Source organism: Suillus clintonianus (genome assembly GCF_016758775.1).
Source record: "Suillus clintonianus strain FC179 chromosome Unknown DEU56scaffold_29, whole genome shotgun sequence".
In the NCBI taxonomy this organism is placed as follows: domain Eukaryota; kingdom Fungi; phylum Basidiomycota; class Agaricomycetes; order Boletales; family Suillaceae; genus Suillus; species Suillus clintonianus.
The window spans coordinates 176,571-199,926 of NW_024539253.1; the positions used below are offsets into that span (position 1 = coordinate 176,571).

The 23,356-nt window shown below is 49.9% G+C and overlaps 5 protein-coding genes across 5 annotated transcripts; all 5 read right to left on the bottom strand.

The window, feature by feature from the left end:
• Positions 1–511: 511 nt before the first annotated feature.
• On the bottom strand, positions 512–1,065 carry DEU56DRAFT_799713 (uncharacterized protein; the record flags this gene model as incomplete). Its single annotated transcript, XM_041353039.1, has 2 exons — positions 512–934; positions 968–1,065. Coding segments are annotated over 2 exons (336 nt in total), but the record flags the coding sequence as incomplete, so codon positions are not given.
• A 1,924-nt stretch (positions 1,066–2,989) lies between these two features.
• Positions 2,990–5,306, bottom strand: DEU56DRAFT_942391 (uncharacterized protein; the record flags this gene model as incomplete). Its single annotated transcript, XM_041358948.1, has 9 exons — positions 2,990–3,268; positions 3,322–3,348; positions 3,401–3,500; positions 3,557–3,829; positions 3,881–3,894; positions 3,953–4,048; positions 4,097–4,841; positions 4,897–5,055; positions 5,119–5,306. 9 exons carry the CDS (start codon positions 5,304–5,306, stop codon positions 3,209–3,211), a joined length of 1,662 nt encoding a protein of 553 aa, XP_041209233.1. The 3' UTR covers positions 2,990–3,208.
• Positions 5,307–5,597: 291 nt separating this feature from the next.
• Positions 5,598–5,810, bottom strand: DEU56DRAFT_697340 (uncharacterized protein; the record flags this gene model as incomplete). The annotated part of the gene is made up of 1 exon (XM_041347253.1): positions 5,598–5,810. A coding segment is annotated over one exon (213 nt), but the record flags the coding sequence as incomplete, so codon positions are not given.
• A 6,945-nt stretch (positions 5,811–12,755) lies between these two features.
• DEU56DRAFT_693890 (uncharacterized protein) lies at positions 12,756–13,184 on the bottom strand (the record flags this gene model as incomplete). The annotated part of the gene is made up of 1 exon (XM_041347187.1): positions 12,756–13,184. A coding segment is annotated over one exon (429 nt), but the record flags the coding sequence as incomplete, so codon positions are not given.
• Positions 13,185–15,668: 2,484 nt separating this feature from the next.
• DEU56DRAFT_799733 (uncharacterized protein) lies at positions 15,669–16,413 on the bottom strand. Its single transcript, XM_041353040.1, is given in 4 exon segments — positions 15,669–16,037; positions 16,111–16,167; positions 16,240–16,241; positions 16,253–16,413. The coding sequence occupies 4 exon segments, from the start codon at positions 16,284–16,286 to the stop codon at positions 15,858–15,860; spliced, it is 273 nt and encodes a 90-aa protein (XP_041209236.1). The 5' UTR covers positions 16,287–16,413; the 3' UTR covers positions 15,669–15,857.
• Between the last annotated feature and the right edge of the window lie 6,943 nt (positions 16,414–23,356).

A 23,356-nucleotide genomic window follows, 5' to 3' on the forward strand; every position in this document is an offset into this window, starting at 1 on the left:
AAGACGTTGCTGATCCGTTGACAGATTGTGAGTGGGTTGATTTGCTGTTTGAGTCTAGCCATGCTTATCACTGACGTTGCACATCCCCTCACAGACTGTGAGTGTTTGATCTTCGAGCCTTACTCGCCAATGGGATTCCTCATCCATTGACAGGAAGTCAGTGTGTCTATCCTCTGTCGATGAGCTCAGCTTATAACTGACATTGTGCATCCCTTGACAGAATGTGAGTATTTGATCCTCGAACCTTCCTCATGAACGATATCGCCGATCCATCAATAGGAAGTATGTTTGTTCATCCCCCTTTGACCTTGGGCCATGCTTACCGAATATATTATTCATTGACAGTTTGTGAGTGTAATGATCCTCAGCAGAGGGTGACAATTTTCAACTTTCCATCGTCATTCACCAGCTTAGAAGGGATCGACGTGTAGAGATGGCGTCTAGGTTACTCTCTGTGGTATGTCCGATTGGTAACAGACTACACATAATCCGCATGTTGAAAATTTTGCCAGGCCTCTGGCTCATCGCCATTGGAGACAATTGTTCAGTTTAGCTCTGGTGAATTTTCAGGCGAAATTGCAATGAACCTGCTTATCATCGATCACTTAGCTGCTCTCATCATTTTCGAACACTCTTTCTATATTTTCGACAAGCGGCAGTATCTTCAGGACCAGCAGCAGTCTGTTCTCTGTGTTTTTGACGCTCTCGAGCAGTACATGGCGTCTCCACACGCTCCTGCTGTCAGAGAAGCTGTGAGCGCTGCCGTCCTCACATATGAAGAAGCTGAGAGCACTGCTGTTCTCACATATGAAGAAGCTGAGAGCACTGCTGTCCTCACATATGAAGAAGCTAAGCGCACTGCCTTCCATGCATATGAAGAAGCTGAGAGTGCTGCCTTCCACGCTTATGAAGAAGCTAAGAGCGCTGCCGTCCACGCATATGAAGAAGCTGTGAGCGCTGCCGTCCATCAATATCAAGGAAACCGGTCTACTTGGATGGCGAAGTTACCGTTCGAGCGCTTCCGGGGGAAGGAGAGGAGGGCAAAAGAATCTTTTGAACGCTCTCAGGCAAAGATGAAACAAGATTTTGAACGTTCTCAGGAGGAAGTGAAACAGGCTTTTGGGTGTTCTCGGGAGAAAGCGAAACAAGCTTTTGAAAGTTCTCAGGAGAAACTGAAGCAAGAGTTTGAACAACGTTCTCAGAAGGAAGTGAAACAACTTGTTCGTCGTTTATTTCATTCTCAGTGGCGCTCATACAAATGTGTGTCTATTTGCTTTAAGGCGAGGATGGAATTATTCCAAAGAATTCTTCAAATCATTTCACAGTATCGCCTGCGTATGTTTCAACTCTGAAGATTGTAGCGATTCCGCTGACCTCTTTGTAGCAAGACCTCAAGGCAAAGCAACATAGCGTCATTGTTGTTCCGGTCCAAAGTGGAGTTGAGGTGTCTCGGCGGTGAATGCAGGTTTCTTGAATGTGGTGTGTCGAGGTAGTTTCAGGAGGTGGAACTGTACGTAGTGTATAGCTATATAATCATGCAATCTGGCGTTTTTTCTGGTATGGGTTATACGTCTTTGGATGATATCGGTCACCCTCAGCCGAGACGGTGGCGAGACCGCGATTGGGCTTAATTATCTGATACCTCCCAAGTATCCGTGGTCCGATTGCAAGTGGATTACGGTCGTGTATGTGTACAATTCTCCTCACAACTTTTCTCGATGTGTCTTTGAGAAAAGAAAGAAAATTTCGTGTATTATGATTTCACAGTTACACTTTATGTAAACATATGGGACGTATGACAATGCTAGTCGCTCTAGCTAGTGGATGCTGTATAAGATCCCTCAGAAGACTTGGCTGTCAGCAGATAATAACCTTCGAACTGGATGGAGTTCAAGTAGCGGATGCACTTTGAAAATTTACAGCTTTCGTTTTTCGAGGGACAGCGTGCAGGTTACCCAGTCAAGAGTAAATATCCTTCGTGCGTCAACCGTTTGGCTACCGCCCTATGCATACCACAATCAGAGTCCTGTGTTGATCATAAACTCACTCTAGATGCATCATCTCAAAGGACCAAGGGATGATGTAAAGAAGACGATGGATTGCAGAATATCTGTATAAACTTGTGGCGCTGGGTGTCACCTATGCCATGGTTTCTGGTGGATACCAGCACGATGACCGCTACATGCGTGCCTTACAAATGTACGAGTGAGGTTATGATCATGAATAAGCCTGAAACACTTGCCTGTCCAATCCGTTTAACGACGAAGTCCCGTGTCTGTGAGGTTTGCAGCGACCAATAACAATATCAATGATGTTCATCGCTGAGTGTATGTCGATTCTTCGACTGACTCAAGGAATTACAGAGCTTCCGGTCAGCAGTGAGTGTATTGGTTTGTAGTCGATCGTGCTATACTGAAAAAATAGATATCCCTCGCTTAAAGTTTTGAAAGGGATGCGTTGATTATAATGCCTTCATAATAAGAACATGGAGGGGCGGAGGATGAAAAAGGTGCAAGCCGGGGAGACATAACTGTTGGCACCATCCAAAATAACACTCATCACGTTTTCTTTCCGGCTGTCCCACCCACCAGCGCATCGTGATGCAGCTGAATCAGGAGGTAAGTATGCCCCATTCAAAAAATGGCAGCTTTAGTTCTTTAAGACCCACTCAGCTGCCTTGCGAGTTGAACATGGAAGCAGGGGATCAAAAGATGCAAGCCATGGAGGGCGACGACGCGTTCGATGAAAATGAGAACGAAGACGCGAATCGTTGGGGTGAGGAATGACGGGCATTGGGTGGTTGGTTGGGATAGGGTTGTTGAACGTCGACCCGTTGAATCTTGAAACCCAGTGAAAATCGACCAGAAAGAGGTAGATATGTGTAGATAAGGATCGAAAAAAATATATGTAAATAGATGTTTTCGCTACGTTTCTATCTGTATATAAAAGTGGGACTTTTCGAGACGCAAAATGATAGAGATCGAGAATTAATTTTACTGCGTAGATAGGATTTTCGATGGCCTTAGATGAATTTTAGATGTAAATGTGCGCTGAATTTGGGTGGATGAATACAGATCTAATGCCATTGAATGAGTATCTAAGGGTATCGCTATGGTTAGGTGTAAAAAAGGTATCGCTGCGCCCGCGCTCGCCCGCCATCCCGCCCATCCCACTATCCCGCCATCCCGCCCATCCCGCCTCGTATCCATTACTCCTCGTCCGCGTCATCAACGGCGCCGCTCTCTTCAGTAGTTCCAGCTGATTTAACCTATAAAGGAAACCGTTGTTAGTATCATATTAGACTATATGAATACCACGCACCTGTAGAGCCAATTTGCGCTTGTATACCTATAAGAGTAGTTGTCAGTAGATAAATGATATCAATATTAAAACGACGTACCTCTTTGTCGGTGCTTGATAGGCCGTTCCAGTAGGTTGCAAATACGCTCGCTGGTTCTTTTTGATGGCCGTTCGATTGCCATTCGACGGCGCAAAGATTCCTAAAATAATGATAGTGTTAACCTTGCTTGCTATGATAATAATAAATAGAACTCACCGTGCTGTGATCTTGGAGCTCACGCGCATAGGCTTCGTGCTTGGTTGGCGCTTCTTGATCGTATTAGGGTGCGCTTTCATCTCGATTGTCGTGCTTGATTGGTTGATGAGTTCGGCCTTTACAGCTAGTGAAGCTGCGTCAGTGCACGAAGGTGTAGATGGCGGTGCAAGAATTGGGCTGGTTCCAGAAGTCGAAGCAGTCGGAGAGTTGATGGAAATGGAAGGGGATATCCGGTTGACTGGCTTGGGCCTAGGTTTCAATACAACATTAGACCTACATAGATAGATCAATCATATTAATATCAGACAGATCACGAGAACTCACAGCGGGTTTTTGATCTAGTGATTTTAATCAAGTCAAGTCAGCGTCTGGATTGAGTGTGTAAATTCAACTCACCTCAATAGTAGTCACTTCTTTATCTTTTCCTTTGTCGGCGCGTGGTGGTGGTGTTAATTCACGCTCGGGTGAGGGGTGTCGTGGTATATCAGGTATCTGTAGATAGGTCGATTAGCGAGCGTCAAGTACTGAACAAAAACTTACCGCTTCGTCGTTCTCGGTGATAGGTTCAATGACAGGCTGATCGGTTCGTGCGCATTTCTTTGGATGATCGGATTCGAGATCTTGATCAGAATTACCCCCGCGCTTCTGAACTGAGGGTAAGGCGTCTTCTGAGAGATCTGGACTACTCTCTCCATGCTCAGCCTTGATGCGCTTGCCGGTTCTTTTCTTCACGTGGTAGTTGAACCACTGCGAGTAATTGTCGGTCATGAGTTTCATGACTTTCCAGTTGTCAGCACATAAACGAAATTCGAAACAATGTTTCCGTAGCGTGTGAATCAGCCAGTGTAAGACTTGCAGGGATGCTTGGCCGATAGAATCTGGGGCGAGGCCTTGAGTGTCAAGTTGCCGGAAGCTCGATAGCATGAGGTTCCGGATTGTCTTGGCGCGTTGAGCAGAGACAGATACACCTTGCTCATCCTGTAGGTATGTGCATGCGACATTAACGCCTTGCGCCATGCGCCCAGATCCTCGAGATGAGCTTCCAGAACTTCCAGGCACAGCTGATGTCGTCTTTGGATTCTGGTCCTGCCATTCCTTCCTCGTCCATGATTTGACAGATGGATAGTCCTTCCGATCAAGTTCTTGATCAGATTCTGTGGGAACGATCCTGTCCACTAGGGAAGGTTTCTCATCGGCGATGGTGTTCGAGGTGTCGGAAGGGGGCGATGATGAAGATGTCGAGGACACGGAGCTTGCGGAACCTCGCATATTAATGATCATATTCCTGTAGCGATTTTTTGAGCGCATATATGCGCATATATTCAGTGGAATTTACTTACTGTAAAGTCTGGCAGGTCGTATTGAGACCAGCGTTCTCGTTGATAAGCCGAAGTCTATCGGCTTGTAGACTCATAACAGCATGCTGTAATTCGGTGAGCTGCTGTTTGAGTTGCGCAACATGACCGTTGTCGGTGTCATTGCACGCCAATGGATCTTGGCTGAGTAGAGAATCTAGATACATCAGAGAAGACTCACCATGTGTTTCATATCAGAATACGAACTTCAATTCATCAATGTAATTAATATGATGACTCACGCTAGGTTCTCGAGTTGCCATTGGGTTACACAAATAGTACGTGTCGCTGGGCCCAATATTCGGATCAAAGGGCTGTGGTAACGATCGTGAAGTGATTTGAGATGTCGAGGAGTTGAGGTATCCGGCGGATGAGATTGTGTTTTCGAAGGACATGATGGTATGAGTTTGAAGAAGTCGAGAAAGGAAACTCACCAAGTCCGCATATTACCAGGTATCATTATGCTACCAGAGTTGCGCGACCTCTAGTATTGTAATTGTAACTGATACAAAAGTGTGAATGTAATAATGCTCGTGTCCTCAGCGTGATGGGATCAGTCTGATGGGATCAGCTTCTTCTGATGGGATCAGCTTCTATTCCTCGTCAACTACATCCTCCTCAATACCACTTATTCTCAATATATCTAACCCTGGTCGTTCTATAAGGTAGAAAAGCGTGCCGTCAATACCCGGAAATTGGTGGGGGACCATTGCAACTACTGATTGAATAGTAGTAACCTCGACCAATCTCAATGAGGCATCTGCACGATGGGTACACGCATAGACCGTTTGAAAAGATTTCTCGAGGAGATCTGAGTGTGGTTGGCTGTATTCGGAAACCAGCGCGAGTGTCTTGCGCCGATCGTGAATGATCATATTGAAGTAGAAGTATACTTCGGCGATGCTCGTATGTCCGTCAATGAACAACTTTGAAATGAAAATCAATAAAAATCAATATTAAGTGTGCGATTGATCAAAAAAAAAACATTACCTTCACATTCCGCGACATTCTTGGCTGCCTTGACATCGCGTTTTCCTTCCAGGCCGATCATGCAACCTGTCCATTAGGAAGACGCAGTCGAGCCCATCTCGTGACAAGAGGAGCAGAATCGATGTGTATGCCATTGATGGCCAAGTAGTGAAGGATGGTGTCGGATTCACACGGACGAACTGCATGCGCTGCTCTCTCCCGTCGACGGAGTAAGACATAGCCCTGCCCGAGATCCAGTGATCCTTTGGGGGGAGTATTTGATGCGGGTTCGATCGTGGGAATGATGGCCTTGATAGCATTTATTTGACAGCGGCGGGCAGCGCGTTGAGAGAGGTTAGCGTAGACAGAGGAGTTGTGTAGTCTAATTTCCTGGGCAAGATTGCCGATCGTGCGTTCCATAGTCCATTGTGATGAGCAGATAGGTGGTCCCTTGTTGACCGTCTCACCAGCAATATGTGTGATCGAGTGGAGCCACGGTCGAACGAAATGAAGTCGATCGATCCGGCGCTGGTAGTAGAGCTCTTCAAATTCATCCGCGAAGTTAAGAAGGTGATGGTGGCCTTCAATGAGATCTGATCTAGATATATGGTATTGTTGCATTATACGTAGTCCCCGGGCAAGATGACAGAAATGCGACCAATAGGGCTCAGGAAGGATGCCGTAGAGTGTGGCCGGTGCCATCCCATACAGGTAGAGAAGCCATTCCCATGCCTTATACCCGCTGCTGATCTTCTCTGCAGGGTTACGAGGAGGTTGATCAAACGAACCCGGCAGAAAGGGTGTTGCATCTGCGATCAGAGATCCATGTGCCTTCCAAGTCGCCTTCGTCAGAACAGCCCAGGCCCACGCGGATTTATCATCCGTAATCTCGGCTCTAAAGGTTCCTCTCCAGAGGGGTAGAAGAAGATCGCCGGTATTGATGGCAGCGATGTGCATGATATCAGAGCCAAAGCACAGCGGCACCAGCAAAATACGGTCAGCATCGAAGCCGCAGAAGATACTTGGTTTCGTAATGCCTGTCTCAAGGCGTGCAAGCTCGTATTCGGCCATGTTGGAACAGCGGATCACACGCTCGAGGTTCCGTTCATAATCGAATGATCCGGGTGTTGGAGTATGCAAGTCGTTACGGCCCGAGTAGCCGTGACGCAGTATGATAACATTTACTTATGTTTCGTCTCACTTTGTTTTACCGTTTGACAGTATCTCGTTACCATCGCGCCAGACGTGCGATGTCTGGCGGACGATATGATGCGCAGCACGCCTTATCATTTTCCCGCTGTCCATTCCGTAGTATATATTCACGCTAGCTACTTACTACAGACCTCAGGCGTTGACACTCTGTGTGCGCGAGCTGAGGTCAGTATTCCCCTTAGTACTTTGTCCCATTCTCTTAGCTCATGCCTTACCTTAGAGTACTATCTGATTGCAGGTGAATATAGGCGTTGACACTCTGTGTGCGCGAGCTGAGAGTACTATCTGATTGCAGATAGCGCACATACAAGTATACTAATTGTAAAAGGTTATGAGCCCTGAGCTCTAATAAAGAAACCTACCGCCTCACGCTTCCCCGCACAACGATCCAAGCAACCTAGCCCGCTATGTCCTCAACAGTCCCCATCACCACAGACACCCTCCCCAGTAACGTGCCCAAGCTCGATGTCAAAGGCACGAACTGGGCAATCTTCTCGCTCCGGTTCCAGATTGCCGTCGAAGCGAAGGAGCTGTGGAAATGTTTCGACGGAACGACGTCACGTCCCGTGGGGGCATCTAGCACTGCCCAGGACGGAACGGTTACCGTCTCCCCCCCCGATGCTGTTGAATTAGCGAAATGGTTGAAAAGTGAGAACACCGCGAAGCACTTACTAGCCCAGAGAATCCCCGACTCCACAGTGCTGCGTGTGAGGACCTTGTCCAACGTGGCTGCCATGTGGGCAGAGATCGTGCGCGAATACACCGAGAAGGGTGCATACGCGCAGACCGACCTGCGAACGAAGTTCCTGGAGTCGAAGTGTGCCGCTGGTGGCGATATACGCCAGTTCCTCGATGATCTGCGCGCCAAACGAGACGAGTTAGCTGCCGTTGGCGTGATCATTGAAGAAAAAGATTACCGGTCCACCATCATTCAATCCCTCCCCAATCACCTTGCGAGCTTCGCGTCCAGCCAACTGGCGGCTGCTCGACTCTACAGCCCAACCCAGACCATAGACCCTGACATCCTGATCTCGTTGATCATCGAGGAGTCCGAGCGACGTAGTCGCAAGGACGTTCGTGGCGGCAACAGCCGCGGCACGACGAAGGGGAAGGATGGTGAGGAAGCCCTATCCGTGGCCCCAGGTGACTTCCCCAGTCGAGGACGAGGAAATGGGAGAGGAGGGAGACGAGGTGGCTTCAATGGGCGCGGCAGACAGCGCCCACCCTGCTGGAACTGCGGTTCCAGGGAGCACTTCAAGGCTGACTGTAAACAGCCAGACAAGTCAGCGGGCACAACGGCAGTCGTCGTGCGTGGATCTGCTCACGTTGTCGACGACTACGACTCCGAGGAGGACGGCGTGTTCGCCGTCGACTCCATGTCAGAGCTGGACTCTGACATCCCCGATCTCCTATCCCTATCCGACAGCGACGACGACGAAGAGCGCAGGACGTACGCTGGGGAGGACTCAGATTGGTTCTCTGAGGCAGGGGGAGACAATGAGGACATACCGTGCGCAGAGGATGCCATTGAGCTGGTTGCCCACGTCAGCGACGAACGCGCTGAGACGCCTGTCGTCGAGCTGTACGATTCAGGCTCGACGAGGCACATATCCCCATACAAAGATAAATTCGAGTCACTTACCCAAATCCCGCCCAAGTCCTTTGCCGCTGCGAACAAGCAACGTTTCGACGCCACTGGGATAGGTAATATGATCATCGAGGTGCCAAACGGGACGAGTGTGTCGAACTTACGACTCACCGAGGTGTTGTTTTCCCCCGAGGTAGGATACACGTTGGTGTCCATTGGCCGACTCGATGCACTCGGATTCTCCATCTCATTTGCAGATGGCACCTGCACGATACGCGACCCATCGCACGACGTAGTTGGCCGCGTACCAAGGTCTTCGAGAGGACTCTATCGTGTCGTCCACGACGACACCGACAGCGCGAACTCCACGGTCGAAACGATCACCGTCATGGAACTGCACCGCAGGATGGGGCATATTGCACCCTCTGCAGCTCGCCGTCTTGCAGAGAACGGCCTCGTGTCCGGAGTACGAGTCGACTTGTCAACAGGAGAGCCAGTCTTCTGCGAGTCCTGCGTGTATGCCAAGGCAACACGCAAGCCGATCGCCAGAGAAAGGGAGGGAGAACGCGCCAAGGACTTTGCAGGTGAGGTCCATACTGACCTCTGGGGCCCTGCACCTGTCGCGACGCTGGGTGGCCGTCGTTATTACATTAGCTTCACTGACGACAAAACCCGACTCACTTACCTTCACCTCCTGCGCCAGAAAAGCGAGGCATTCACGGCCTACAAGGACTTCGAGGCATGGTGCCTTACCCAGCACAATGCCCGCGTGAAGGTCCTGCACTCTGATAGAGGAGGGGAGTATCTGGGGAAAGAGTTCAGCGTCCACCTCAAGGCCGCTGGCACTGAGCAGAAACTTACAGTGCACGACACCCCACAGCATAACGGTGTTGCCGAGCGCCTCAATCGCACCTTGCTGGAGAAGGTGCGTGCCATGTTGCACGACAGCGGCCTGCCACAGTTCTTGTGGGGCGAGGCCGTTCGCCACGCGGTGTGGTTGAAAAACCGCACCCCCACTAAGGCGCTGGATGGAGGAACCCCCCTTGAGGCAGCCACAGGTAGGAAGCCTGACCTGCGGCGTGTACGTGCATGGGGATCACCAGTATGGGTGCGAGTGGAGGCTGGGAGCAAGCTGGGTGGTCGTGTCGAGGAAGGCCGCTGGATCGGCATCGACGATGCCAGCAAAAATGGGTGCCGTGTGTACTGGCCGTCCAAACGATCCGTCTCCGTCGAGAGGAACGTCTATTGGGATGCCACCTGCGCTGAGGCGTTAGCTCGCGAGGGGGAGGAAGAAGAGAACTCACCTGGCGCGATGGTAACGCCCTCAGCACTGACAAGTTCAGCAGGATCTGGTCAAGGGCAAGGCAATACTGCCTTTGTCCCAGACGCGGCCAAACCTACCAACAACCCGTCCCAAGTCCCATCATCCCCACTCAAATCCCCAGACAACCCCATCCATCCCACCGAGAACGATCCCCCATCTAGACGCATCCGCAAACCCAGTCAGCGCGTCATCGACATCGTCAATGCAAACGGTACCATACCTCGTGGTGTCCAACTGCCCTCCAGCCATGAAAGCGACTCGCCAGCGAATGTCGAGGAAGAGGAGGCCGTGGAGAGGCTCTTGTCGATCATCGACGACCCCGATGACGAACTCGCAGGCCTCGATCTTGCGATGGCGATAGGCGAGGCAACTGCAGAGTCTGAGGCGCTGGAGCCTAGCACTCTGGCAGATGCTAGACGTCGTCCTGACTGGGCACATTGGGAGGAGGGCATAAGGGAGGAGTTAGCTACTATCCAGGCGGCAGGAACTTGGGAGCTGGTGGACTTACCAGCCGGCGCTAACCTTGTTGGCTCCAAGTGGGTCTTCAGGGCGAAGAAGGACGCCGCTGGCAACATTGTGCGCCATAAGGCGCGACTCGTTGCCCAAGGCTTCTCCCAGGTCCCCGGCATCGATTTCTTCGACACTTACGCCCCGGTAGCCACCCTCGCATCCATCAGGACGGTCCTGGCCTTATCAGCGCGTCTAGACTATGAGCTGCATCAGATTGACATAAAGGGTGCGTATCTGAACGGAAAACTCACCCAGGACGAGGTCATCTACATGCGCCAGCCGCCGGGCTTCGAGTCAGTCGAATTCCCTCATAAGGTCTGTCGTCTTCGCAAGACGCTGTATGGGCTGAAACAGAGTGGGAGGAGGTGGTACCAGAGACTGGTGGAGATATTGGTGGACGGGCTGGGATTTACCCAATGTGCGGTGGACCAGGCGGTATTCTCCAAGCGACGGGAGGACGAGCACACAATAGTCGTGGTGCACGTTGACGACTGCACGATTGCAGCGAGGACGATGAAAGGAATAGTGGAGTTAAAGGACGAGATACGCAAACACGTGGAAATCACCGACCTCGGCGAACTCCATTGGCTCCTGGGAATAGAAGTCCTTCGGTCACGCGACAATCGGCTGATTTCATTATCCCAGCGTACTTACGTCGACTCGATCATCCGCCGGTTCAACTTCGACGGACTTAAGCCGGTTTCTAACCCCATGGAACCAAGCTCCAAACTCCACTCAGGTCAGTCTCCTTCCACTGGATCCGAGTTTGCAGCCATGCGCCACGTGCCTTACCGTGAGGCCATTGGCTCCCTCATGTACGCCTCGTTGGGTACACGCCCCGACATCTCGTACGCCGTCACCACTGTCTCCCGTTTTTCCAGCAATCCTGGCATGACCCACTGGGACGCCGTCAAGCGTATCTACCGCTACCTCATCGGCACGAAGGACCTGAGGTTGACGTATGGAGGAGTGGAAAAGACGCTGGTGGGCTATGCAGATGCAGATGGGAGTATGGCAGAAGGTCGGAAGGCGATATCTGGGTACGCATTCCTGATTGATGGTGGTGCCGTTTCGTGGTCGTCTAAACGCCAGGACATCGTTTCGCTCTCGACGACCGAGAGCGAGTACGTGGCCGCCACGCACGCTGCTAAGGAAGCCTTATGGCTGCGCTCCTTCATCGGCGAGCTCTACGCTCCCCTCACCGATCCCACCATCCTATTTTCAGACAACCAGTCCGCCATTGCCCTCACCAAAGACCATCAGTATCACGCTCGCACAAAGCACATCGATATTCGCTTCCACTTCATTAGGTGGGTCGTTGAGCACGACAAACTACGTCTAATCTACTGCCCTACTGCCGATATGGTCGCCGATACGCTGACGAAGGCGTTGCCCTCTCCCAAGGTCAAGCACTTTGCCGTAGAACTCGGGTTGCGTCCGACTTGAGGGGGAGTGTTGGAGTATGCAAGTCGTTACGGCCCGAGTAGCCGTGACGCAGTATGATAACATTTACTTATGTTTCGTCTCACTTTGTTTTACCGTTTGACAGTATCTCGTTACCATCGCGCCAGACGTGCGATGTCTGGCGGACGATATGATGCGCAGCACGCCTTATCATTTTCCCGCTGTCCATTCCGTAGTATATATTCACGCTAGCTACTTACTACAGACCTCAGGCGTTGACACTCTGTGTGCGCGAGCTGAGGTCAGTATTCCCCTTAGTACTTTGTCCCATTCTCTTAGCTCATGCCTTACCTTAGAGTACTATCTGATTGCAGGTGAATATAGGCGTTGACACTCTGTGTGCGCGAGCTGAGAGTACTATCTGATTGCAGATAGCGCACATACAAGTATACTAATTGTAAAACCGGGAAGGGGAAGCCGATCAACGAAGAAGTCGGGGTGATCGGGGTGATCGGTACCATGAGGTTGACGTAGGGGCGGATAATAAGTAGGTGCACCTGGTTTATGTCTCCCTGGGAGTCCGCAATAGAGACGACATGCGAATCTGCCGTGGTGACCAACAAGGCCAGTGAGGAACGCCATACCAGGACCATCTGCTGTTGCAACGAAGAGAAAAGGATTAGATTGAAATAGAATATTCTTTGCGCCGTCCCAGATTGGAAGCCCTTCAGTCTGGATTGCGCGAAGATGGTGTAGGCCGGGGAAAATGAATGAATCTAGATTCTTGGGTTTTTTTGGGCCGGGGATGATACCACCTGGGAGTACATACTTCTTCTTGTACCGGTCGTCTGGCGCATGATCGAAGATTACCCATATATATATCCAACAGTCGGATTGTTTGGATTCATAGAGCTGTGCTCCGTCGATCGAGAACATAAGAACTGCATCACCATCTTTAATTTTGCCAGATTGGCACGCGTCCAGATATTGCTTCCCATGGAGAACATCTTCATATACCTCCGGAATGCCGTCGGTTGTCTTCAATTCGTCGATGATCTTGTTGGTGTACTCCTGGCGCCATCGCATCTTCTCTGCCTGGTCTGGATGGCGCCATAGGGCCTGGAGCTGCGGTCCAACAGGAAATGTGTCATACGTCTTCCTAGCTACCTTCTTGTGAGGTGAGCTTTTTTTGGCATCCCATCGATCTTCTCCACATCGAGGGCAACGATCGAGCTCGGCGTACGGACCTGTGAATGCGAGACACGTGTTTGAACACATGTCATTAACGATCGGGACCACACCACTAAGCTCACAGACAGCCCGCTTAACCCGGTAATGACTGTATACATCATCTTCAGGGTGTCGTTCGATTGTGGCCTCGCGGATGAGATTGTAAGAAGCGATTGTTGTATTGGCAAAGTAGTATTTTAAGGACAGGATAAGATCGGGATCTGATGTATCGGGGAGTTCGCGGGGAGGGTTTCGTAGTCTATCTAGCGCATCTGGAGGTAGTTTAGAGTGTTCGTCGTCTAGGGATGCTTTGCGGAGAGCAGTAATGAATGACATCGAGTCCTGGGCATCTTCGAGGCGTGCCATCTGCTGTAGCTCGTCCAGGTCCTCGTCCGTCCAGCCCATGGTTCCAAAGTCATTGTCCGCAACCTCGGGAACAACGTCATGTGGGGGGATTTCTTGATCGAAGTTCTCGGGTATAACGTCCGCGACACGAACTTCCTCTTCCTCCACCCTGTCCTCGGGTCCCATTTCACCAAACTCGGTGTCCTCGACACGAGCTTCCTCTTCCTCCTCCCTGTCCTTGGGTCCCGTATCACCAAACTCGGTGTCCTCGACACAAGCTTCCTCTTCCTCCACTCGAGCTTCCTCTTCCTCCACCCTGTCCTCGGGTCCAGTATCACCAAAATCGGTGTCCTCAATGTGATCGAAAGCTCCATCGAGTGCGTCAGGACCTGGAATAGTTGGTTCTTCTTATTCATATGAGCATATTGATAATGATCACAGGTTTATTAACGCACCGTCTTCTGCATCAATGGCAGTAATCCGATCATCCTTATGCTTCGATATGGGTGGCTGTTCAGGGTGATCAGAAGCATCCAGAGGACGCTTGCTAGATGATGGCGCCGGTATAGGAGCTGGAGTTTGTGCAGGAAGTGGTGGGGGGAAAAGTCTAGCGACTCTGTTGGGTTTGTGCCGGAAGTAAGTAGTTCGGGGTACGTGCTTGGGCTTGCCTTTGTTCTTCCTAAGGCAGGCATCACAATCGCATATGTGAATATCAGTACCGTTTACCAGTCGATGTATGCCAGCCTCGAGGCTCTCGGAGGTTATAGAATTCATGTAGCTGTGTGATCGCGATCAAGGAAGCGTATATGCGCAATCGCATAATCTAGGCGTAGCTTTGCAATTTGCAAAGTGTCGTTTGCATCATTTGCAGCAAATACAATGCAATTTTCAAATCTTTGCACGCAAATTTGGACTTTGCATTTATTTTCACATTTTGCATTTTTTTAGTTTCGAATTTCTTAGATTTCTATCTATCTCTATTTGTACTTAGACGTCTATTGTTACCTATCTACCTCTTTCTGGTCGATTTTCACTGGGCTTGAAAGCTTGATGGTCAATTGAACTCGTATTCATGATGGGACTCCAATGTACTATGCAATGCCGCTGGTAGTGCAAAGTCAAGAGCTGTTTGTGTCTATTTGCACCACTAGTAGTAGTACTCCAACATTTTAAGTACTTGCGGTGCTTGCAACGACATGCAAAACCTTTCACGAGCCCATATGTAATCGATTTGCTTTGGGCTGACAACATCCTCAAAATAAACACTTTCTATCCCCTACTACGCTCCCCCGGTGCAACCCATCTGTCATTTATCTGAGACAGTGTCCGTTCGTGTAAGCGGCTTGTAATTTTGTGTTCCCCACCCTTCGACAGGGCAGCATGCAAGCAGATATCAAACTTACCCTCCTCAGTGGAAATTAGCGAGCCTGAGGCCTCTCAATCACTGACAGGAATCACCGGCACAGGATATTCTCTGCATCATTCAGCCAGTCAAGACACAATGAACATCGTGTGCGCGGGCGGCGAGATGGACGTTGCTGTGCTGATCGTATAGTACTGTGCCACTGCGTGAGGTCTACGTAGACTAGACGCAGACTTGGTGACTGTCCAAAGTCTTGCCTGGGCAGTTTGTTCGGAAAGCGCCGGGAAGCATGAAAGCTCTCTCAAAGCTGCTTTACGTCATATCTTTACTATCATGCTCAGCGTTGTCAGCCTCTCCAGTCATCTAGCCCTCACCCGCAACCTCCTGCAAGACAAAACGCGGCAGAGGTTCATCGATGCATCCTTCTATATAGTTCTCACTGTCAGCGGTCCTGGATAAACCGAACTGGGAGGCTGAACTGCTGGTGGCCGATGCTCGCGGGATGTCGAAGGGAGATATTTGGCCAATCCGAAGGCAATTGCACGCTTTCGTGGATCAAGAAGTGGGGTGGTTGTGACAGAAGATGACGAGGCTGTTTTATCAGAAGGTAGGCATTCGCATCATTGATTGTAAGGAATTGTCCTGACGTATATAGCGCCAACAAGGGAGAGGCATCAACGAGGGACTCGGGCTGAGATTGATCTGAGATTGACCTGGTATGTGAGAATAGCAGAAGGAGCCTTGTCTATAGCTTGATGTTTCACGGTCAAAGGGTTTATGAAGCTTCACTTTCGAAGGTTTAGAGTCATTTCGCATCAAGGTATGTGTCCAATTTTACACTGTTAAGCTTCAACACTACAGGTTCAAGTGGGCAGTGGTAGAGCCAGGTAGACGCTAAAACAATTCCACCTGTGCCAGGATCACCGATTATGGAGACATCTGTAATGTATCACTATGACATTATGGACACAGCAAGCAAGAAGCAGGCTCACCTTTTCCTCTTATGTGCAGCTGTAGGACCCGTCTACGCCTACACCTCCATTGACGACGGTACAGCAAGTCACACAGTCGCAAGCCTTGATGAACTCGATAGTGTTGTCTTCCAAACAGTAAAACAAAAACGAATCGCCTTCGTTAAAACCCGCGAGCTGTCCGCACCCATACATATCTGCAAGCACCCGTAAGTACAGTCTGACATCCAAACACGGTATGCTGAAGGTGATTACCACTTTGGGCGCATGGCATACCGTCGGGGGTTATTGCTGTAACTATGCCCGCCAGTACTGCAGCAGACATAATCATAGTGGTGAATGAGGTAAAATTCATTGTTACTCTTCAGGATGGGGCTGGACAGCTGGATGGTTGAACTGAAAGTTATCACTTCGCTTTTATACACAGACGGTATAGGGTGTCAGCCCAGAAATATGCATTTGCTGTGCGTTCCTAACGCTCCGTGGCAACACGATATCTCTTGACGCTGCATGAGAATTCGCTGGTGTCAAGCTCGCGTCGACATTTCACAGAGACAATTAGGTTTCCCGACGATCTACAGATAAGTAAGTTCTATTGTCAAGACAATATCTCTTCTCAAACGAAAGAAAGCTTATGACGAGTTGAATGTCCAACATAGGGACGCGAAACAAGGCAGCTACCAAATTTTTCACAGTCAATTTATTTGTGCTCTGAACAGGGATATAGGCAAATGACTTGGACAGCGGGCAAGAACTGTAACAGAACTTGCTCATTAAGAGATCGTCAAAAAACGGTATATTCATAAGTACAGACAAATCATTACGAGCTGAATCTAACTCTACTTACCCCTGCCAGCACACGGATTATGCCTATGGACACTAAATTGTGCGTGTCGCTATGGTGCAGTCGGACGTTCAAGTAGATGAATGCTAACCACTCGTGACACTACTGTATAAAACCGCACGAGAGTGCGCGAGTAGGAAGGGGTGCGTAGACCGCTAGAGGATGTGGGGTGAGTATAGTCAGCTGGTGGAGAACGAGTGAACAAAATAGAGATGTTAGTTGTAGAGTATGGAAGATAGCGAGTGCGGGAATAAATGACGATGCTGAATATTATTGCGCTGGTGTGTAGGAACTGTACATGGGCTACTTATACTGCAAAATGGTAAGGGTCCTCGGGTACGATTGAGCCGAACGAATATGTGGCGACGGAGGCTGAAGGGAGTGGCGTCGCGCCTGACAGGGTAGAATAGTGAATATTAAGAAAAGGTGATAAAACTGAGTGAGTGGTGGTGTGAATGGTATCGTATAACGAGATGAGGAGGGACGCATAAGTTTATTGACGGAATTCAAACGAGTAGATGGAATGGGGTGATGGTGACGAGAAATCGGATCCGAGAATCGAGTGGGTCGTTAACGACACGGAATCGACGGTGAAGGGTTGACGGGGCTCATGCTGGTCGACGTTGGCAGTGAGCTGAGGTGGCGGTTGAGGTGAGTGGTGGATCGGCCGTTTCCGGCGGTAGAAGATTGGTAATCCTTACAACTGCCTGCGCAACGACACACACAAAGCCTTCCACTGGCACGAACCCGCCATGGATTTGCTGTGGCGGCTGAAAAAGGTCAATTATAACCAATGTTGCCAGGCTAGTCAGTGGGCGGCGCATCATTTAAATATAACAACAGGTCATGTCTTGCAAGCCCCTAGGCAATACTTATTTGCCACTTTGTTGACCTCGAGCGCTAATTAGAGCATTAGGCACCACGCAAATGCCACCTGAATGGAATTCAGCTTGGAGCCACAGCCTGGGACTCGGAGCTCCTAGGCCTTTGTCCTTGAACCTGACCAAGGAAACTTTCCGGCGGCGTTGTTGAGGCGACATCATCATGGACCTCGTATGGTTATCTCGTCAAATCTTCCAGCTGCCTATTGCATGTCCGGCCTCTTGCACTAGTGTTTCTTTGTTCCACTGGTATCGTTATGTACTCGCTCAGTGCATTTTCTCTGCAGGTTATCTTGAGTGTGGGTCTATAATATCCAGCGCACTAGTAAGTGGTGCATAGCATTGTCTAGCATCGGTAGTATAATACCAATAATTCGAAAGTGTCCGTCTCACTGCCTCTGCACTTCCTCACGGGTGCACACTGTGGTCGCGCACCACTGAGTATACCTTTATCAAAACCATATACAGCGCCTGCAAACTGCCCCCATGCCACAACAGAGCTCGGATGCAACTGCGAAATCACAGCCAATGAATGAGCGAGACGCATCGCCAAGATCATCCGAATTGATCTCAACGAACCTACATGATAACTGTAATCAAATGCAAAATTGATCAGCGGCCACCAACGAGAATCATTTGAGATTCAGCTCATATTTTCCCGTGGTAGTGAGAAACTGTGAATACGAGTACAATAGCCTGTTGTACATACGTGTGTTTTGTCAACAATGAAAATTGCTGAGATCTATAAGGTGCATACAAACAGCTACAATATCTCGAGTGTCCTAACGTCCATCATGTCGTGAACAGAAGAAATGTCTTTGACTTGTGCAATGATATCATGGTCTGATGCGATTCTCTTGTATTCTCCATCGCGCTGCCGCGCTAGCAAAAATGCGCTGAAAGGCTGCCCAAGGCGAACGACCAAGCGCAACGCTCGCGAATCAAATTCCGAATCAACCAGCCCTTGCTCAATGGGAGATGTACTGGGTGAATCTTGTGACGGAGACCCAGGCGGAGTCCAATCCTCCACGCTCTGCATATCGTCCGCAAATTCGGGAAGCTCCAGGAGACAACGGTCCCAGGGACGGACGAGCAATGATGTCTGCCAAGCAGGAGGCCTTGCCGAGAACAGCATCAACTTGTCTTCTGTGGTGATCAGCAAATCATGGACCCCGTCTGCCTGGACATTATACGCGAAATATGTCTCCTGGTCGTCGTCGCGCCTCCGCTTGACTGTGGTGACAAGGAATGTGATGCAAGGCAGATGCAAACGGCGGTTCGCGAAACGAGGCGCACTGAGGCAATCCAGTTTCTGGTACAATCTTGAAGCCAACTCTACGACATTGACTTCTCGCAGCGACGAGACCAACCTCTGCACCTCATCTTCGGGAATAGATGGCAGTGAGCGTGGGGAAGTTTCGTACAGAGTTATGTCAGCTGGCAAGCAGCTGTTGAACTCGGATGATTTGCCGACCCAGTCCAGGGCACTGATGTCACCTGACTGAGCCACGACTTCTTGCAAGAGCCGCCCAAGCGCGTTGTGCTTCTTCTCGCCATAGATAACAGGCAAATTGACACCAAATATGCCAAACAACGAGTAAGCGACATCCTCCTGCCATGTAGTGACACGCTTTGAGGCCCATTGGAGTTTCTCTCGGGCGCCCCTCATTCCCGGACGAAAGGCAACGAGTGCCCTTGCATCTATGCCCGTTGCGTATCCCATTTCCTGCATGATCGGAACGGAATTCTTGTGGTTGGGAGAACGATTCCCGAGGTATAGAGTCCAATCCTTTTGATAGAAGAGGACAATTTTGGGGGCTAGGAACTCTTGAAATGTCCATCCTCGCGTGTTCCAAGCGCTCCTTGCTAGTGCGCCTGGTTTTGACGAAGGTGGAACGTCCGACAGGTAGACGATGGTAAGTGCTGAGTGGCGATACCAGATAAACATAGAATTGACCGATTGCTGTAGCTCGACATTGTTTTTCTGGTCGATACAACACGTATCAATCCATGCCCAGCGATACCCCATATCACGGGCAGTTTTGCAAAATGATTGCAACTTGGCAATGCCGCCAACGGAATTCAAGTCGTACACAACCTTGTCCTGGATGTCGCCCAGCAGCGGTTCCCTCCCTTCCCACCTATGTGATAGCATGACATAACGGAAGTATGTCGCCACCACGTCTTTGATGCGTTCGGTTTGAAGGTCTACATGAGTCAATGTTGACGATAAAAGCTCCTTGTACTCCGTGCTCGTTTTGAATGCATCAGTCTGCGCCCCTCGATCGTATAAGCGCCCGGTGAAGGTGTCGAATAAACGATAGGGGGCGTTGTCGAGTTGAGCATGGATGATCTGTTGGACAGCGCCCTCAGCTTCGGATAGTGAGACATACTGCCGGCGCAGCTCTAGAGAAAGATTCAAGCTTAAGTCATGTGTTAGTTTGGGCCTTACCTCGTACTTGTGTGTCAGGGACACTATCCAGCTTGGAAAGCATGACCTGGAAGGCCTCGATTGCTTCATCATAACGTTGCGCGCCGTGAAGCGCCGCATGCTTCAACTGGTATCCAAGATAAGAGCGAGAGTCGAGTGCGATGACCTACGTATCATCAATGTGAGCACTGGGTGCGAGTTATTTGATAACATCGCACCTTTTGAGCATCGGTAAGTGCAGCTTCCCATAGCATTTTGTTTGACCACGCCCTACTGCGGGTTTCAAAGACGGTAGCAGTTGCAACATCCAGGTCGATTGCTGCTGAGTATAGCTCGATAGCTCTGTCGTGATCGCTCGCAGCCAATGCAGCATCTCCCTTTGAAGCAATGGCAGCAACTCCTTCTGCAGTATAGAGCATGCTGTACTCTTGCTTGAAAGCTAGTGAAACGCAGGTTAGGAGAATTGTATCCTGGTGACATCGGTGACAACTTGCCAGTAGACCAATCAAAGAACCCAGCCGTCGTAGTTCCATCACTCATATCCATCATGTATCGGTACGATTGGCGGGCTTCTCTAGCTCTACCTGCACGGAGGAGTGCATAGCACCGATTCTGGTTGGCGGTTTCCCACAATGACTCTAGATGCCACCCGAAGAGCTGGAGAATGCACTATTGGGCACGAATAGCATGTTCGGTTGCATCATATCGACGTACCACGGCAAAGTCTTGACATTGAGAATGAGGGTCCCATTTAGATGAGCAAGCGATGATTTTTACAGCGGCGGTGAAATGGGTAGCGGCTTCGGTGTGACACGCGCAATCTAATGCATTTAGTCCCAGCTGAACACGCATATACGCCTAATGAGCAAAGCGAGGATCAGTGTCAACGCATGGATATGGACATGACGGAGTCGAGAGGACTCACTTCCACGTTACGACAGGCAAGAGTATTAGCATTCGGAAAAGTTGAGGCCAGCTGTCGGACGCGCATGATTGCCTCGTCATGTTGATTTGCATTGAAAAGGGTGATAGCCTGAGAGACATCATGAAGCAGGGAGTATGTGAAGCAGAAATCGAGGCACCTTAATCAAGAGCAGAAGATGAGTGACATTCGGATCTCTGTCCACGAACATTAAAGCGAGATCAAATGCTTTCATCGCGCCGCTGAATTGTTTTGTTCCGCAGAGGGAGATACCCTTGGAGATACAGCCTGTCAACGAGGGCTGAATGCTCATGCTCTATGCCACCATGTGAGTTAGCCTATCATAGCGAGGTCAAAATGTGACTGTGTATGTCACCTTAAGTGCGTCTTGAAGTGCGCGGTCCCAGTCGGATTTTCGCGCCATCACAAACGAGCGATTCGCATAAGAGTTGTAGCTATTTCCATCAGCGTTGATCTCTTCTGTTAAGAGCCTGTCAGCGGTAGGCAAGTCCCCGTTTATGCATGCATCGCGGACTGTGGTGTTCATCGCGATGATCTACATCACGCATGGTCAGAATGTGTTATTGAGGAAGGATAGAAACATACCTGATAAGCAGGCTCTTGAGACTTGGCATGAAAATTGTTAATGTGCACAAAGAACGAGTGGGCAATGGACGGGGTTAACTCACATTGGTTGTCACCTGTTCCCTCAAAGCGTCCTCCGGCAACGTGTCCTTGGATGAAATGTGATAAGGAGGGGACAGAAAATGAATAGGCACTTACCTGCGAAGCCTGTTCCTCGAAGGTGTCCTCCAGCAAAGCGTCCTTGGGTAATTCCCACTTTGTGACTGTCCCTTCTATACCTCCACTGAGGATGTACTTCCCATCCGTGGAGAACGTGACAGAGTACACACTGTGGAAGTGCTTGAACATTGCGATGGTTCGTCGATCCGAAAGCCGCCAGAGGCGGACATGGTGGTCGCTGGATGCGGAGGCAACAAGGGTGCCTGTAGGGTTCACGGCAATGGCATTGACGCCATCAGTATGGCCCTTCCATGGTTGATCAACCTGCCCCCAGGTCAATGTGTCCCACTCCCGTATGGTGAGATTGCACCAATTAGTCGCTGAGAGAAGCCGTGTGCCATCAGGCGTCCATGCGAGTGAAAATATATGATTGAGTGGCTCAACCGAGTTAAAGGATGCGGTGCATTCCTTTGTGCTTGGATTCCATATTTGAATAATTTGTTCTGTAGCGATGGCAAGTTGTTCACCAGACGGGGAATACCGAACGCAGCTGACTGGCCCACGACAATTGATTGGATTTTCTTGCACCTGCCATGTTATTGTGTTCCAGAGCTCCGTTGTGGTATCCACTGAGCCACTCGCAAGCATTGCGCCATCTGGAGAAAAGTTGAGGGATGTGATCATTCCGGAGTGGACTCCGATGGGTTGGGCGAGAGATTCGCCGTCTCTGTTCCAGACCATGAGCTCTCCACTTACATCACCAGTTGCTATCAATTGCCCGTCTCTCGATACCGCAACTACTGGTACCGAGTCGCGATGCCCCTCCATACCCTTCAACACAACACCAGTTTCTAAGTTCCACAGACGAGGCAATGTGTCCTCAGACGAGCACGTCACCATTCGGCGTCCATCGTTGAAGACTATGACTGCCGAGACTTTGCCTTCATCATTGGCACGAAATTGAAATATCTGACTGTGCTTGGTGACTCGAAGGATAGGCTCTGCTTCCGCCATTCTGCTAGAGGTGGGAGATGGTCTTGAATGCAACCGTGGACTTGCTCAGCCTTTTTGTTCTGTTTCACAGCCTCAACCTTTAGACGCCCAAGACACGAGGCTGTTCCTGGCTGTACGCCCCGCAAACCTATGTTCGCCGCAAAATTTAAAGCTGTAGCCAGCTGATTGTGCGTTTCGCTGCCGCAAGCACTTCCAGTCCATCTTTCGTTGAATAAAAATGCAATCAATAAGTCACAGCTCATCCATGAGTACTGGTTTGCTCAAATATTGGCCGACAACAACCTTGGATCAGTCCGGAACCGCAGTAATGGACTCAGTCTAAGGTATGCCGTACATACGTGTTAATCACATTTACGGCCCCATCCACTTTAGTTCCCTAATCTCCCCCGGCCCAATTTGGGGACAAGATCTGGCTAAACAGCTGGTTAATATTTGCCCGGTTGATTTTATCACGAACACTATATCCGATGGGCTGGGCGCTAAAAGTACAAGTGATGGCCTATACATTGACTGCCATGGTGATCCTCATTGTATGTACTATGCATATGATTCATCTGAATAAAAACCCCATGTACGACACCGGATGACTCGCTATTTTCCCTTCACAGATTCAAGTTGGCTTTCTCGGCGTTGATGCGTCTCCTCATTGTGTTTGCGGCTCTGCTCGCAGCGGTCGGCGTCAGCGCTCGTAGG

What these genes read in the sequence shown, in the direction of transcription:
- DEU56DRAFT_799733 (XM_041353040.1), bottom strand. Translation starts at nt 16,286, where the DNA reads ATGCATATTTCTGGGCTGACACCCTATACCGTCT. An exon ending in GCATAGTTACAGCAATAACC is followed by an intron (nt 16,038 to 16,110) that starts CCCGACGGTATG and finishes AGACTGTACTTA; the next exon opens with CGGGTGCTTGCAGATATGTA.